The sequence below is a fragment of the Strigops habroptila genome, chromosome 2 (assembly GCF_004027225.2).
Source record: "Strigops habroptila isolate Jane chromosome 2, bStrHab1.2.pri, whole genome shotgun sequence".
NCBI classification, from domain to species: Eukaryota; Metazoa; Chordata; class Aves; order Psittaciformes; family Psittacidae; genus Strigops; species Strigops habroptila.
This window is the reverse complement of record NC_044278.2, coordinates 7,734,413-7,750,617: the sequence shown is the minus strand read 5'-3', so window position 1 is coordinate 7,750,617 and position 16,205 is coordinate 7,734,413. Positions and strand designations below refer to the sequence as shown.

At 44.8% G+C, this 16,205-nt stretch overlaps 1 protein-coding gene across 3 annotated transcripts in view; it reads left to right on the top strand.

Moving 5' to 3' along the window:
- Window positions 1–16,205, top strand: part of LSAMP (limbic system associated membrane protein) — a 981,054-nt gene that overhangs the window by 820,524 nt on the left and 144,325 nt on the right. For all 3 annotated transcript variants that reach the window (XM_030471710.1, XM_030471711.1, XM_030471709.1), the window contains one exon: window positions 2,743–2,975. In XM_030471710.1, coding sequence (XP_030327570.1) covers window positions 2,743–2,975 — 233 coding nt within the window. The remainder of the gene's footprint in view (window positions 1–2,742; window positions 2,976–16,205) is intronic.

The following is a 16,205-nucleotide window of genomic DNA, read 5'->3' as shown; positions in this document are numbered from 1 at the left end:
CTTTTCCAACCTAGTGGATTCTATGATCATCCACATGGAAGCATGTTTGGAGGATGCCAGGGCTTGGAATTTCCACATCTGTACACTGATTTTTCCCTGGCAGTTTGAGAGGAACAGGAATGCTGAACAGAATAGCTCAAATCCATTTCACTTACCCTTCCCATTTTCCTTGCAAGGTTGTCTGACTGTAGCTATTGACCATCTTCATAGGGCTGACCTCAGGGGGTGTAGGACAGGTCATGACAATTTTTCTCTTCAGAAAAGAGCCCTTGGGTGAGTGTCCCATCAGGAGAGAGATGATGAGGCTTTGCTCCAACTGCACCACTGAGCTGTTCCTGACCTGAGGGACATCACAGGGTCATCTTTGCTCCCTCCAAGCAGAGGCTTGTACTGACTAGGTGCAGGGCAGAGCCACATGGTGCTGCACTGTATCACATAGCTCTGCAGTGTAGGTCCGGAAAGCATCCTGACAGGGCTGGTGCAGTGCATTGGTGTGCTGGCTGATTTTCAGAGGTGACTCAGAAATTTTAGCTGTTAATCTGCTTAGCTGCTCACCAGCACCCCCCCTGGGGGCTTTCACAAATCCAGAATGTGCAGAGAGGGGCTTTGAACACCTTTGGAAAAGACCTAACCCCCAATTCTCGGTGCTGCTATGACTACTCAGAAATGCGTGTGCAAGAAGACTGGTGACTCTAAGGCAGCTGGCTCTGGAGACACTCGGTATATCCCTACAGCGCCCCTGCTCCCAGCCCTGGGGTTCAATGCTCTCCCCATGTCCTTTCTTCTATCTGCTATCACTGGTGATTACAATCTGGGGTGCCCAACTGAACCGGGGCACTGCCATAGAATCACAGAATGGTTTGGGTTGCAAAGGACCTTAAGCTCATCTAGTTCCAACCCCCTGCCATGGGCAGGGATGCCTCACACTAGACCATGTCGCCCAAGGCTCTGTCCAACCATGTCACAGTGGTGCTGGTTTCTATATGTAAGTTCCCTGGAGTCCCCTGCCAACGCATAGCTTTTAAAAACAACATAGATCACAGCTGAAAGCTCTCCTCATGGCAGGTGCCTGCCTGGCCAGGAAAGTGGCCTCTGGCCTCCCTTGGCTAGATGGTGACAGTGCTGACCAGGGTCTTTTGGGCTGCTCTGTAAAGCAAATGTTTGTCGTTTCAGAGCTGCTTCCAGCTTGGCCAGCGGCATGGCAAGCCTCCCATTGATGCCCACACAGCCTGTCTTTCCTGTTGCCCATAAGTAACCCCAGAAAAGCTCAGAGAGCATCCATGGGCATGCCAAAGGGAGGGGATGTGATAGGGTCATGTTGCAGGGGACAGCAACTGCAGCACAGCATGAATGAAATGCATTCAAATAGAGGAACCTGGAAAATGCCTAACCCGTGCTAAGAGACTGTATGAAAGCCTACTGTCAAATACTTGTCTTATCTTGAAGCAACAATCTTTATCCTCTCTCTTTTCTCTTGCAAGTACACCGCATGCATGATTAGCTATGGGTAGAGGTGCTGGATTATTTGGATGCTGGGAGGCTGTGGGCAGAGCTCTGAGAGGTGAAGGATCAACAGCTCTGGAGGCTAAGCTTCCCTATTTATCCACAGAGCAAACATGATGTGTGCTGATGCAGGGCAAACCCTCTCAGCCGAGCCCGGCCCTGGTGGGTACGGCTGCCAGGGTGAAGGAGGAGTAAGATCTTCTTCAGCCCTAGACCTCTTGAATGAGACACATCTTAGAGCGAGCAGGACATGCCTCCTTGTTGGCATCTCCTCATCTCTTCTGTGCAAGCCACCTTTTGGAGGTGGGAAGTAGTACAGAGCAGGTGCTTTGGCCCAAAATGCATTTGTCTTCACAGCACCTTCTGCCAAGGAACAAAACGCTTGTCATGCAGTTCCAGCAGGGTTGGTCTATCCTCTGCCCTGCAGTGATTGGCAATCAGGGCTATGGCAGTTGCTGGTCCTGCTGCTGCTCCTCTTCCTGCTGCCCCTTGCTGTCATTCCTCCTCTCCTGTTTCACTGGGATGTTCCCAGGACATGCTGCATGTGTCAAAGGGGTGGCAGTGACACTCCTGAAGCCTCTCCTTTTCATCCTGAAATCTGCACTTGCCTGCACAAGCGGGCAGATGCGTATGGGCAAGAGCGTGTGTGTGTGTGTGTGTGTTAGGAGGGTGGTGTTGGAGGAGTGAATCTCCTTTTTGATAAAGCTGTTTCTTGCTAGAGGGATGGACGTGGGACATACACTAGAGCTCCTTCCCCTTGTGCTGCTGAAAGTGAGGGATGGAGCGTCTGTGCCCTGAGCTGACACAGCCCTGAACCTTTGCCCTCCAGACTGGCAGGGGTCTGGGAAATAACACTCTTGTATACTTGAAGGTGAAGGAGAAGCATGGGAAGAACTCCTTCTGACCTTTCCCATTGGCAGGGTTAGAAGGGATTTGGTGACCAGGATCTCTTGTAACCTTCCAAAGTCCTTTTTGGCACAGGTGTAGGCTACAGACAAAAAGAAGAGAGAACATGCGTGGCCACCCCAAATCCCATGGTTTCATGAACCTAACGTTCCTGAAACCCTTCAAAAAATCACTGTGAAATACATGGCCATGGGGCAGCAATGGTGAGGAGGTGCTGTGGTTCTCTGGCAAGGCAAGAGTGTACTGTGGTACTAACGTAGTAAACGGAAGGGACAAAATGGAGATGATGGAGAGGTTTGTTAATTTCCCCCTTGTCCTTCTCATCTTCTGCAGGTGTTATGTAGAAGACAGAAGCTCCAAGGTGGCCTGGTTAAACCGTTCCGGCATCATTTTTGCTGGAGAGGACAAGTGGTCCCTGGACCCTCGAGTAGAGCTGGAGAAGAGAAACCCTCTGGAATACAGCCTGAGGATCCAGAAAGTGGATGTCTACGATGAGGGGTCCTATACGTGTTCAGTGCAGACACAGCATCACCCCAAGACTTCCCAGGTTTACTTGATCGTGCAAGGTAAGAAACATGCCTGAGAAGCAAAGAGCAAGACACAGTGGGTGGAGGGGTCTGTATCTATCTTAGAGAAACCCCAAAGTCAGTATCATTTCATGGTATAACAGAGAGTAAACACATTGAGTTCACCAACTACTCGTAAGAGCATTAAGGAGCTTGTTTGTTCCATCCTGTCCAGACCAGAATACCAAACGAGCGAGTTTACTCCGTTTTGGTTTGTTTTGCTTTTAATCTTCACACCATTCTGTCTATCTGCCTATTTATCTAAAATATTTATAGAGCAGCTTATAGATACATAGGTATGTATGAATGTGTTTGATACATATTACAGATATGTTAAGCTTCTACATTATCATTCAGGCAGGAGTTTGTTGTTTTTTCTGCTTTGTCTAGTAACCCCAAAGGCTGCAGATTTTATTTCCCCCAACAAGTGCTTGAATCTCTCTGGATCTAAATGCATGCACGAAGGGACTCTTCCTCTTGCTGGCATCACTTGCCAAGCTGGGAGCTAACTAGTATAGGGAGTGTTTATCTGCAAGGTGAAGTCTGGATGTATGGTCAGAGGCGATGCTTTACATGTGAGTTTAGTGAGACAGAAAGCTCCTGGTTAATTTTCTTGCACAAAATCCTCCCTAAGCAGTGTGAATAGCAGCCCTCCTGGCTTGGCTGAGTGTTTGCTGGAGCATGCAATGCACTCACCAGCCCTGGAGATGTACCCTGCCTCGCCGCTTGCTATAGCTAACTGGCTGTAGGTAGTTTATTGTTGGTAATATCTGACAGCACACCATTTCCATTTACCTGCCAAGAAAAACATAGGTACAGATGAATTTTACAGCGATGCACATGTATTACGAATTCCATTTGTGCCTATTAGATGTGGGCCTAAGCAGGAAAATTGAGTTCTGTGGCTTAGCTTTCACCTAAATGCGTGGGTGTCCAGCTCTGAATGGCTGTCACCTTTCTGAGGATGAGAAAATACAGGTTTTGGCACACCTAAACTCTAGATGCCTGTAAACAAGGTACATGTGGAGAATCTTTATTCTAATGCCCACCACAGATTTAAGAACAAACCCATCGCAATATTGTGCTTACTTTTAAAGCCCCAGGTCCTGTAACCCTGTAATTAGGTGAAACTCAGAGCTTTTATTTTCCCAAAATTAAATTTCATCTGGTAAAAATAACCCAAAAAACCCAAGCAGAATGTAACTACAAAATCCTTTTCAATTTGGAAGAGTTATACTCACCATTTTAAACCGTGCTTTAAAAATAATCTGAACTAATAAAACTAATTTGTTACAAAACAGTACCTGTTAGAAAATAATCTTTTTCCTCTCCGAGTATTATTTTCTCATATTGATTATTATTATTCTCAGATTTGGAGGTTATCTGCCTGAAAAATAGTCTGCTGCTAGTAAAAATGAAAGGAGTTTGGATATTGAGTCCAAGCTTTTTAGTTGTATTTATTCAATGTAGTTTATTTACTTCATTTTTGTGTTCATAAATTTAAAATCATTGGCTATGTGAAACTCTGGGCATTCCAAATGTAAAAATAAAGAAAGGAAAAGAAAATGCAGCTCCTGAAAATGTTAAATAAGAGGGTGGTCAACTGGTGTGCCTCCTAATCTGCCAGGAGGATTCCTGGAATGATGGTTAGTGATTCTCTATGGACAAGCCCAGGGGAAACAAAGCAGGGTCAGAGACTCCTTGCCAGCCTTGCACACATTGGTGGTGCCTGGATTTGTTAGTGAAAGATCCTGCATTGGTAGCTGCTCATGCCGTGGCAGCAATAGGGGGTTTCTCGTTCTGCTCAGTTAGCACTGTGATGGGTATTTCTGCTCCCCACTGCTCTGCGAGCTAAAGACAAGTCCTTAATCTCCCCTGGTTCAACTCCCTCATCTACATAGCCACTGTGAAAACCCAGCCCCTGTTACCCCTAGAAACAATGGGAGAGCTATAGCAGAGACTAACAAACAGGTAGGCAGGTACTGGAGTGATGCCGGAGCCTTTTTAAGCAGAGAAGACCGCTTCCATGTCCACAGTGCCAGCTGAAATAGATGGGCTTTGGTATATCCTGAGATCACTGCAGGATAATGGAGTTGCATTCTAGGAGCAGGTCCTTTCCTCCCTCAAAAAAATCAGCTTTTATTATGTCTCAGTAAGAGGGCCATCACCTTTCTAATGTGTGTGCCCATGTCCTTCTATATTTTCAAGGGAAGAGCCAATTCTACTTTGTCAGCCAGCACCCATTTCTGCACAGACAGCTTGCTCCGTCTGCTCCTTTTCTCTTTTAAGTATGTATGACCACTCTCAGCTGAAACATATTACAGGGGTCTAAAAGGGGGGTAATGAAATAAGAACAAAAAAGTCTTCTTCATAAGTCTTTCCTCCTTTTTAAACTTAAAGCCACGTCTGCTGGTAGAAGTAGGCATTCGCTGTCCATGGCCATCTCTTCTGTCTTTCTGAGCCACTGCTTGCAGGGTAGGTTGGATTGGAGGCATCTGTCTCTGCTCAGCTCAGTTGCTACCAGATGCTGGTACTGTGCTCTCTGCACTGGGGTGAATGCATGGAGGGGCTACTCTGAATCACCACCTCACTCAAAAAGCATTTCGTGCTGCTTCAATTGGCTACTAGTGAATCTTTCTGTTTCCTACCCCAGATATTTCTGTTGGTATCTGATCAGAGCAGCAAAGAGCTGGAAGGACCCATAAGAGGTAGTCTGGCCCTTCTCCATGCAGTGAGACAAGATCAGCTATACAGTAGCTGCCCCTAACATGGACACCTTGTGCCTTCACAACCAGGTGCATGGCCATTATAATGCTCTTTTTGACTTGGAAAGCTTTTATTAACGCATGATCCAAATTGATTTTGCTGCCAATTATTTCTGGTCCTTCAAAAACACATGGTGGTAATTTCTCCTTTTACTCAAAACTACCTTTTATCTGCTAGAAGCCCATTAATCCCTGTGTTGCAGACCTCTCTAGTCCATCTTAACAGTCTGACTGCTTCTTGCAGGTCATATTTTCCAACCCCTATGTCATATGTATTTGGCTAATGTCTGGTTTGTCTATGTGTTTCCTTAAGTGTACTGTCCAAAACCAAAGCAAGAGTTCCAGTTTGGGACTAAGTCATGCAGATAGAAGTGCCAGATGTGTTTTGTGTATCATACTTCGTTTATCTAACCCCAGAATGAGATGAGATTTAGGTTTTTTTATGAGTGCCTCATTGCTTTTGCTTATTCACTCTCTCTGCTGTTCTCTAAGTCTCTCTTACTGGTCTGCAGCACACTCTGTAGCTCATTCCCCGCTCCTGTATTTAAGCATTAATTGTTTTTCCCACTTCCTGAGCAGAGCGCTTTGTGTTTGCTGTTGTTGGATGCCGTCTGGTTGATTTCTCCATGGAGACCACTGGAGATTCTGGTCTCCAAATAACTTGCACATGCCCCCAACTTGGAGTCATCGACAAAAGTCGGGTGCCTCCTTTTTGTTGCATCATGAAGGTGTCAATTAAAGTATTGAAGAGATGAGGGCACATAAGTGGGCTGTGGTAGCAGCCTACTAAAACCTCCATTCCTGGTGGATAGCAGTCTGGTGATTGCAGCTCTTTGAAGCATCCTGATGGTGATTTAACATCCTCCGTATTCTCTTAGCTTATTCAGGAGAATGTTGGATGCTCTGAAGTCAAGATATATCACATCATCATACATACTGATCCTGCATTATCTCTTATGTCAGATATCCTACAAAAAAAAAAAAAGGAAATGAGGCTGGGGTGACATGATATGTGCTTACCAAAAGTACATTGCTTATTTTTTTCTTTTACTGTATTATTAGCCTTATAAATGGGATGTTCAGTTGTTCATTCCAGTATGTTGAGTGACTTGTTCCAGGAGAATCAGTTGTAACGAGGACGTGGTGGCTGCCCCTTTCCCAGAATTACCTTGGATTATTCTTTTAGGGCTACATCTTTAAGCCCTTCTCAGGTATTAAATATCAGTGGAGAAATCCCTATAGTCATAGAATCACAGAATGGTTGGGGTTGGAAAGGACCTTAAGATCATCTAGTTCCAACCCCCTTATTTGTCTCATCAGGGTCAGAGGCACAAAAGCTACAGTGATTTTAGCAGTGGGGTTTAAAAGGTTTCTGCAATAAAGTCTTAGGCCTGTCCAAGTCAGGCTAAAGGAATAACTCTTTCAACTAGGAACAAGCAGATGGTTTCTGTATTTGCTGTCCGGAGCCTTTATAGCAAGGCGGCATTGTGAATGGAGATGATTTGGAACTTTTCAGTGAAACTAAAGCATTTCACTGGTTTTGGCTTTGATTAAAATTTAATAGGTGAGGTTTTAGAGGTCTGAGGTGCTTTTTCTAGTCAAAATAAGGAAGACAAAAAGGCACAGCATTGCCACAGCCTATCTAAAAGAGCATTCAGCTGAGGTATTAAGAACTCCCGTTTGCATTTGTGCTCAGACCCTGGGAATCCTGCAGGCTCACTAACATTTCTTGTGATTCCCAGTTATTGGCTGTTCAAAGGATGTGGGCTCTCCCTTGCTTTAATGTTTATTTCATGACAAAAAACAAAATCAAAAGGGCTTTGTGATTTTGGCAAAACAAAACCAAATTTGGAACCATCAGCAGCAAATTTTCACAAAGAGGGATTCTAGTTTACTGCCCAGCCCTAATCACAAACTCCAAGTCAAATGTATAGCAGCTAAAGGCCAAATGCTACAGTTTTCTTTCAAACTGATAGGCATTAGTGTATGAAAAGAACCACAGGGTGTAGCCTTTTTCCGTTATGCATTGCCTTTGTAGAGCTCCTTGCTTGCAAAGGTTCAGACTGACCGTGCATTGTTTCAAAGTGGTATAAAGATGTATTTGTTTTTGCTGGGATGTAACCATAGAAAATTTATTATTCACTCTATGTGGCAGATTAGTTGTGCCCCCTCTCAGTCCCCTCCTCTGAAATTAAAGGACTTTGTGCTGGCGATTGGTAAAGCGCTGCAGAGAGAAATTTTTTACCCAGGAAGGCAGCTGAAGCCAGCCTGGCTTCCCCTGTGTAAGCACTGCTCTGCCAGTGAGCCCCTTGTAAGAGCTGGGTCTAGGGCTGGGGAGGGAGGGGGTTGGCCACCATCCACTCAGCTCTTTGCCCTCATTGCTGAGGACAGAGATGGGGAAAGGTTATGACTGTGAAAAGGCTTTCTGAGCAGAACTGGAGCAAGCAACATGAGCGTGTTTTATAGGAGCATGAAGTCACATATCAGGCAGAGGTAACTTCTGCTGGTCACCAGCCTGGGGCCAGAGCCAATGAGCCAGAATGGGGTTCATCCAACCAAACGTAGGTGTTACCACTGGAGTGGGTCACCTTGGGCTCCCTTTGTCATTAGTGAGGAGAAGCAGGTTGTTCTCAGACACAGCCCAGCTCATCCTAAAGTAACCATTCAAAATTCATCAGACACAATGGCAGTGTCCCTCCACAGACTGTAGTGGGAAGCCCAGAGTGAGCAGTCCATATGTTGTCATGCATCCTTTTAGTCTTTCCAGACCCCTTTCTCCACTGAATAAACTCCAATCTCCACTGGAGTTTATTCCCTGCCAGAATACAGGGTTGGTGACTGTCAGTGCTTGTGGGGGGTTGCTGGGACACTAGAGATGGGCTGATTATGAGCTCAGCAGAGCTGTGGTGGGAGCCCTTCTTCTCCTGGCATACCTGGCCTTCCCACCTCTTCAGCCAGCTCTGGAAGCAGAGCGGTTTGAAGAGAGCTGAAGCTGTTTTTCCTTTGCTGAGCCAGACAATAAGGATGTGGGAGTTAGATGCTGTTTGCTTCCCTGCTTTGTGGGCGCAGAGCCCAGAACTTGGAGGGATCTTTCTGAGCGCTAACACTGTAGTGCTTTCAATTCCAGGGAGTCTGCAGTAGGTAAGAATGAGCACAGACCACTTTGTCTTTTTCAGGACATAGCCCCAATGGGAAAATGACAGCGAATTTGGCATGCTGTTGCAAAGAATAATGAGATAACATGGGAGTATGAATTTTCTGGGAGGAAGAAAAAAGATCGTTTTACTGGGAGCTGTGGGGGAGAAGAAGAAAAGATTGGAAGGAGGAGATAAATTCAGATTACTATGGGGACCAGGAGAAACAGGACCAGTGTGCTCAGAAGGAAGTGACAGCAGATCAGTTTGATGGAGAAAATAAGCTGAGAGAGCAGGGAATCATCCTGGGGAACTGAAGCACGGTAGATCTTGCTACCCCCCTTCTGCTGTTACCATGGACTGCAATTTCCTACCAGCAAAATAATTCCAGGATTTCCAACTCACAGTAGTATTGGAGACAATCTTTCTAGGTTTTCTGAGCTGGTTTGTTTTGCCCAAACTCATAAATTGCAGGAAACTGCACCTGGTGTTTCCAAGGAACTTCCTGACATTCCCCATCTAGTATTTTTATGGCCTCCCCATAGTGCCCTGATGTTTCTTCACTTCTGTTTTCCCGTCTTCAGGCATGGCTGGAATATTACTATGCAGCATAGGGTTTGGCTCTGTTATATAGGTTGGATCTCAGCACTTAGTGCACAAATCAGGAGGTTTTTCTGGAAATGTTTTGGTGCTTGCATTGCAGGTGCAGGCAGGAGACAAAAACAGAATACTTCAAAAAATGCTTACTCATTTTGGAGAAAGAAGTAGCGCATAAAATACACAGAATGCTTTTCTATGGCTAGGAGGAAGGATCCTGATTTGATAACCCAACTTCATAGTGATATAAATCAGCTTAGCTCGAGTGTCTCTTTAGAGCGGTATCAGCTGATTTTGTGTGATCCAGATTCAGGCCACTGCTGCAAAAGAGTTTACCTTGTTATTTCTCAGTCTGATTGTCTCAGTTTACTGTCCCATGTCTTAGCCTGGACAGTAAGACAGTGGAGGGGGGACAATATATTGCTCTCAGCTCCAAACACAGCAAGAATCTAGTCCCACCTCCAAGTCTGCTGACCCTTGAGAGAGTGCAAATAACCATTAGTTATAAAGCCAAGTGCATTCTTGCTCCCACTGCTGAAAAAGCAGTGGCTATGGTAGCACAACAGAATTGCCTTGACCTGTTGCAAGCCTTGAGATTTGACCCAATTTGCCCACAACAGGGTATAGCCCCTTGGACATCTTAAGTCATTGGTTCTCACTGCTTGTTCTCTCCATAGACTCATAGAATCACAGAATGGTTTGGGTTGGAAAGGACCATAAGATCATCCAGTTCCAATCCCCTGCCATGGGCAGGGACAACTCACACTAGACCGTGCCTCCCAAGGCTCTGTCCAACCTGGCCTTGAACACTGCCAGGGATGGGGCATTTACCACTTCTTTGGGCACCCTGTGCCAGCGCCTCACCACCCTCACAGGGAAGAACTTCTTCCTTACATCTAACCTGAACTTCCCCTGTTTCAGTTTAAACCCATCACCCCTTGTCCTATAGCTACAGTCCCTGACGAAGAGTCCTTCTCCAGCATCTTTGTAGGCCCCCTTCAGATATGTCCAGTGTCTTGTTAGTGAGTGAACCACTTTTTGCCACCACCTCTTGAGATCCTTTTGCAGAAAAAGAAGTGCTAGTATAACCAGGAATAAAGACCTTACTCATTGTCCATAACAGGCCTTTAGCTGCTGAGTAGCTTGAAAATGGGCAAAAATGTGTTTTAAAAAAAATTGTATCTGAAGCTTTGGATTTCTAACCCAAAATAATGAGAAAAGATTTATAGCTGGTCTCCACTAGAAACTTCAGGATCAGCTTGTCTTTTTCCTCACAGTACGGATGAAAGCTAAGGTTAATCATGCTCCACATTTCTCTGTCTCAGATCAACTCTTTCTGTATCTTTACTGTCCATTTTATTTTCTTCTTTTCATTTGAAAGAAACACACCAGGCTGAGGTTAGCCAGGTTTGCAGTTCACAGTCTTGAGCTTTTATTATACCCAGACCTTAGAAATACTGGGAGTAGCTTGGCTTCCTAAGGAAACAAAGTGTGTATGGATTTATTTGTATGGTTATGCTGTTTGGTTGCCCTTCTGCTTGGCACTACTTTCCTCAGCTCACTCCAACACCCCTCACACCTGCCATGACCTTGCCCCACTAAATGCTCCTGTCCCTCAGATTCTCACTAGTGGACCCCAGTCTCCTCGTGCACCCCTTTCCAATGGGATGTGTAAAAGGCTGTATGGATGCAGGTTGGTTTGGAGCCACGTGCATGCCATTTGGTGGGTGCCACCTTGACTAAGGCTGGTGAAGGGCTTAGAAGGTTTTCCTAGTTATAAGGCATCGGGACCTGGGACACGTAGCTGCAGTAGACCAAGCCTTGCTAATTCCAGCATTCACGGAACAGCGTGTTCCTTTTGTCTGTTTTTTCTTATTTCACTGGTGCCAGTGGAGTCGATGCTGCAAATCTGCCACGCTCAAAACTCCATATGGGATGAAATTCCAGATTCCTGGGGTCCATCAGCTCATGTTCTGTGTTTTTGGCTGCTTTGTTACTGTCTACACTCATCGTAGCTGTGTGTTAATGGATGAGAACCTGGATCAAAATCTTGATTCCACTGAAATTAAAGGGAATTTTGCTTCATTGGAGCCAACTGAAATTGGAATTGGCTAGAAACAGATTTTAAAATAAACCTAAATTGAGCCAGCAGCTCAAAAACAACATGAAGACTTGTAGAAAGAAGCAAATTTATTTCCTACTTTAAAAGCTTTCCATTTTGCTATTTCATAGGAATTAATTACACAAAGAAAAAAACTGGCATATCAGGAAATGGAACGAGGAGATAGTATTTCTAAAATGAGACTTGTCTTTTTAAAAGTGAGTTGAGGATTTGAAGAGTGGAGAAAGGCAGGTAGGCATGGGCTCGGTGCTGTGCATCCTTGTGTCTGCATGGTGTGTATTGACCCCTGCGGTAACCGTGTGCTCCTACAATTTGTCTCTATCCACTTGCTGACCCTCAATCACTCCTGAACGGATCCATAGTCTGTCTTTCTGGTGTATATGCATGCTATATGCCTTGTAGGGTGAGCCTGCAGCTGCTTTCCACAAAAAACAACAAATGATAAATTACATTAGGTAATAGGTTTTCAGGGTTTGGATTTGGATGGCTTTTTCAGAGCTCCAGCTCTTCTTTTTATCTTTAGAAACATTGGAATTGCTATCCCAGTAGCAGCTCCTTACTCACCAGAAAGTGAAGAAACAGTCTGAAAAAAATAATGACTTAATATCATATTTGCTGTAGAGCTGCTGAAATGTCAGTAGTTGGTTGCTTGGGAAAGAAAAAAAAAAAAAGCCCTCCAAAATAACAGAATAGCAGCTTGGTTTAATAAAGCCTGAAATGTGATAGTTAAGGGGAAAAAAAATAACTTGCCAAATGTGCACGCAACAAAACAGACAAAAAAGAAACAGATACTTAGACATATGGCTTCCATTTACAGAGTATTCAGACAAGGAGCACTTTCTCAAAACCCAACCGCAGCTTTTGAAAATGCCTTTTAAAAAAACAAATATTAGCTTTAAAAGTGTTAATCTTCAACACCAAACGGGAGAAAGGTGGTTCTTGGAAGGAGACAAAGGTTGGCTGAGGGAGTGGGAGCGCATGGCCGCTCTCATCGGCAGCACTGGGTCTCTCAGGGTGTCACAGGGTCTCACAGCTCAGGGTGTCAGCAGGCGGACGTGTGGTAGGAGGAATCAAGCCCTGTGTGAGAAGTAGTAGTGGACTGTGAAGGTCTGAGAATACAATGGAAAGGTCGGTTTGTTTCTCAGGTACACTGGAAGTACCGTTATTTGTCTTCCTGTCTTTTGCTGAAAGCCCTTTGCAGATCCCTAAAAGGGGGTTGCAAGGTTTCTCAGTTCTGATATCAAAAGTCTGCTGAGGCTTGGGCAATGCTACTTTTAGAATTCCCTCCTTCATGTGCCAGATTTCCCTTACATCCTCTACTTGATGGCGTGCTCTTGTGCTTCTCTGGTCTTCTAGAGAATCTTCTAGGAACATAGAATCATAGAATGTTTGGGATTGCAAAGAACCTTGAGATCATCCAGTTCCAACCCTCTGCCATGGGCAGGGATGCCTCACACTAGACCATGTGCCCAAGGCTCTGTCCAACCTGGCTTAACATCTTAATGTATTATGTGGACACATAAAGGAACGAGGAACAGTTCTTAAAAAAGAAAACCTTTGGGGCTCCTCAAACAACTGCAACTACATTTTTTCTTCCCATTCCATGAAGGTTACCTTTAAAAAAAAAGAAATCTGTGGAGGAAAAAAATTGATAACTAGGGAGGTCCTCTTTAATGAAATGAGAATTGGATTTTGGTGATAAGTTTTAATTTAGGGCAAATAATTTAATTGGAATGACTCATTAATTTTGGGGTGAGTAAATTGGGCCTCTGGCAGCCTATTATCTTCTTTATTCCTTTCCGAGTCTTCTCTGTCAGCAATAGAAGAGAAGCCTTTTGCCTTTAATAAGGTAAGGAGGCACTCCCTTTGGATGTGTGGGGAAGGGACTCTCAAGGTGCAGTGATTTTAATGTAATGGCATCTCACCTTTGGGTGCCTTCGGTTTATGAGCCACTCAGGCTGCAAGACCAGTGAGTTTGTGTTCACAGCATCCTGGCCTATGGATACCCAGCTATGCACAGGGTATAGATGATGTGGTGGGCCTGCGGCATCTGGCCATGGTTGACTTGGGCATGAAAGGTTAGTAGTGCTCTGCCTGGAAGGACGGTCACAACCTGGCTGCTGGACGCATTGACAGAATTGTCTGCAAGGAAACCAGAGCTATGTTACTAGAAGAGGGTGTATTTAAGGACTACAGTACTATAAACTGAACTCTGAGTTAGTGGGTGAGTGGGACATCTACTCTTCTTTTGTTCACTGGGAGGTTCAGCTCTCAGCTTTGATACACAGCGAGTATGTCCATTAATGTGTGAAGTGCAGAGAGGCACAGTAAAACACACAAAGAGCCTTTCAAAGGGAGAGAAGCCAAGAAGCAAGATCCTAAACCTGGATTCTGCATGGTCCTCACGCAGGTGCTGCATCAGCAGCTGTAGTCTGGAGAGTCTCTTCAAACTGATTGTCCCCTTGTTAGACTGATGGGAACGTGACTTGTGGGTATGTTCCTGTTTTGAATGCCAAAAAAAATTTCTTTGCAATGAAGTGGGATAAATCTCACCAAGTAACCACAGAACAGACTTTGCAAGGTAGAAGCCTTATGACCTTGACTATACAGATCCAACAATGATTTGGGGATTATGAATGCATAGAGCTCCCAGTTCACAATTTTACCTGGGAGGTTAATCCACTTGTTGACCTGCTGGAAAGAGGTTAAGAACAAAAGTTCATAGGGAGACCGCCCCTCATTAACCTAGTGTGAATGTTTCACGTAGTTCATGGCATGCCTGTGTTCCAGAAGAATACTTAACAGCTGTGCAAAGCCTGTGAACCATCTTTGCAACTGAGGTTGTCACCTTGGTTATGCCTATACCCCCTCGATGGATAGCATCAGAGAAAGCCCAGATGGCATAGACTGGCTCAGGTTCATGCTGTCCTGGGGTAATGGGTGGGCTTGATTTTAAAGGTCTTTTCCAACCTAGTTGATTCTACGTTGCTGTGGTACTGCCTTTTGAAACAGATAGATCGTGTCCACACTGCACTGGGCATTGGTGGGGAGCCTGCTCTCCTCCATGCTCCCTGTGGTACCCCTGGGGCCCGGAGAGATACTTCTCTTTTGGTTGAATGATTTGTTCTGTTTTCCGGTTAAAGTGCCTGAACTAATGTGAAGACTGGGACACACTTTGGCAAACTAATGTTCTTATAACCTGATGCTAAAAGTGTGTGTTACATGGCATGAGAGTACATGGAGGAATTTAAAAGCCTGTGGAGTTGGTGTTGGAGGACTTCTGCAGGTTGAAGAAGCTGAACTTGGCATTGTCTGTGTGTCTGGAATGGGCTGCCCATGTCAGCTGTGCCTGCTCCTCCTCTAGAGGGGATGCACTAGTTCATTCCAGGAAAGAGCCTGTGAGTAATCTCATGTTTGTGTGCATGGCTGGCACAAAACTAAGAGGCTGTGGTTTGGTCCCTGGAGCAAAAGTGAACAAACCGCATTGACAGTATAGACAAAGCCATCCAAGGTCATAAAAGGTTTGCCTCATTTTAACAAATCCAGTGTGTGCACATGGTTCTGCTAGATAAATCGCACAGGTGTCCTATCAGAGGCAGGACTAAAATACAAGTCCAGATACATACATCTCTGTCACTTAGTCTCTTAAGTGTAACTCTCTTAAGGTGTTGCGTCTCTTCTCTGTATGGACACTTAGTCATGCAAACAAAAGTGGTATCCTACAGGCGAGATTCATCACACTTAATCTTAGACATCTAAGTGTTAGTAGCACAAATCTAAGCTAGTCAGGTGGCTCTCATTTGTAGTCTGTTGGGAGAAGTTGGCATCTTACTCTTTCTGCAGTCTGCCTTGAGATAATGTGATGGATCATCCTCCAAAGTCCCTGTTTCTCTGTTTGGATTACAGGAAGATTTACACAGATTTACTCAGCAAACTTTTCAATGTCTAAAATTTGGTTATATGAATCTACCTTGTATGTCTATGCAGGAAAGATGAAACTGTAAGAGACTAGATCTAGAGACTCCAGCATTACCCACAATCCAACACTGTCTCCTCAGCAGCATTGACTGACCTTGACTCTTCCTTTTGCCATAATCTGGACCGTGTGACTTTAAATAGTCTAACAATACCCTTTCTTTTAGTCTGTAATCTGTTCTACACTGGATAACGATTTTGGTTATAATCCCTGATGTACTCACCTGTCGCAATGGGCAGCTGCATTCGCCTCCAAATCTCTTGCTTTAAGCCTGACATGAATTTGTGCAAGCCCTCCCAGGGGAAGGCTGCCATCTCCTTCTCTGGATACTTTTGCTTGCTGTTTCCCACTGAACCAAAGGGTAAGGGACTACCCTTAAAAGATCCTGCTCCCAGAGCCATCAGCCCAGCAAAACCCTGAGGCACAGGCTTAATTTTTCGTTAGATGAGTAATGCTGTTCTATCCCAAACTATTCCAGGCTTCTCTATTTCTCTCCTGGATTTCTTGCTGCTCCTGTCTCTCCAGTCCTTGAACTCCTTTAAGACATGACTAGGATTAGACCCAAGTGCTTCTTCCTCTCTCCTTTCTTCTTCCCGAAGGGAAAACTATATAAGATTTGAAAAAGAAACTCTTAAT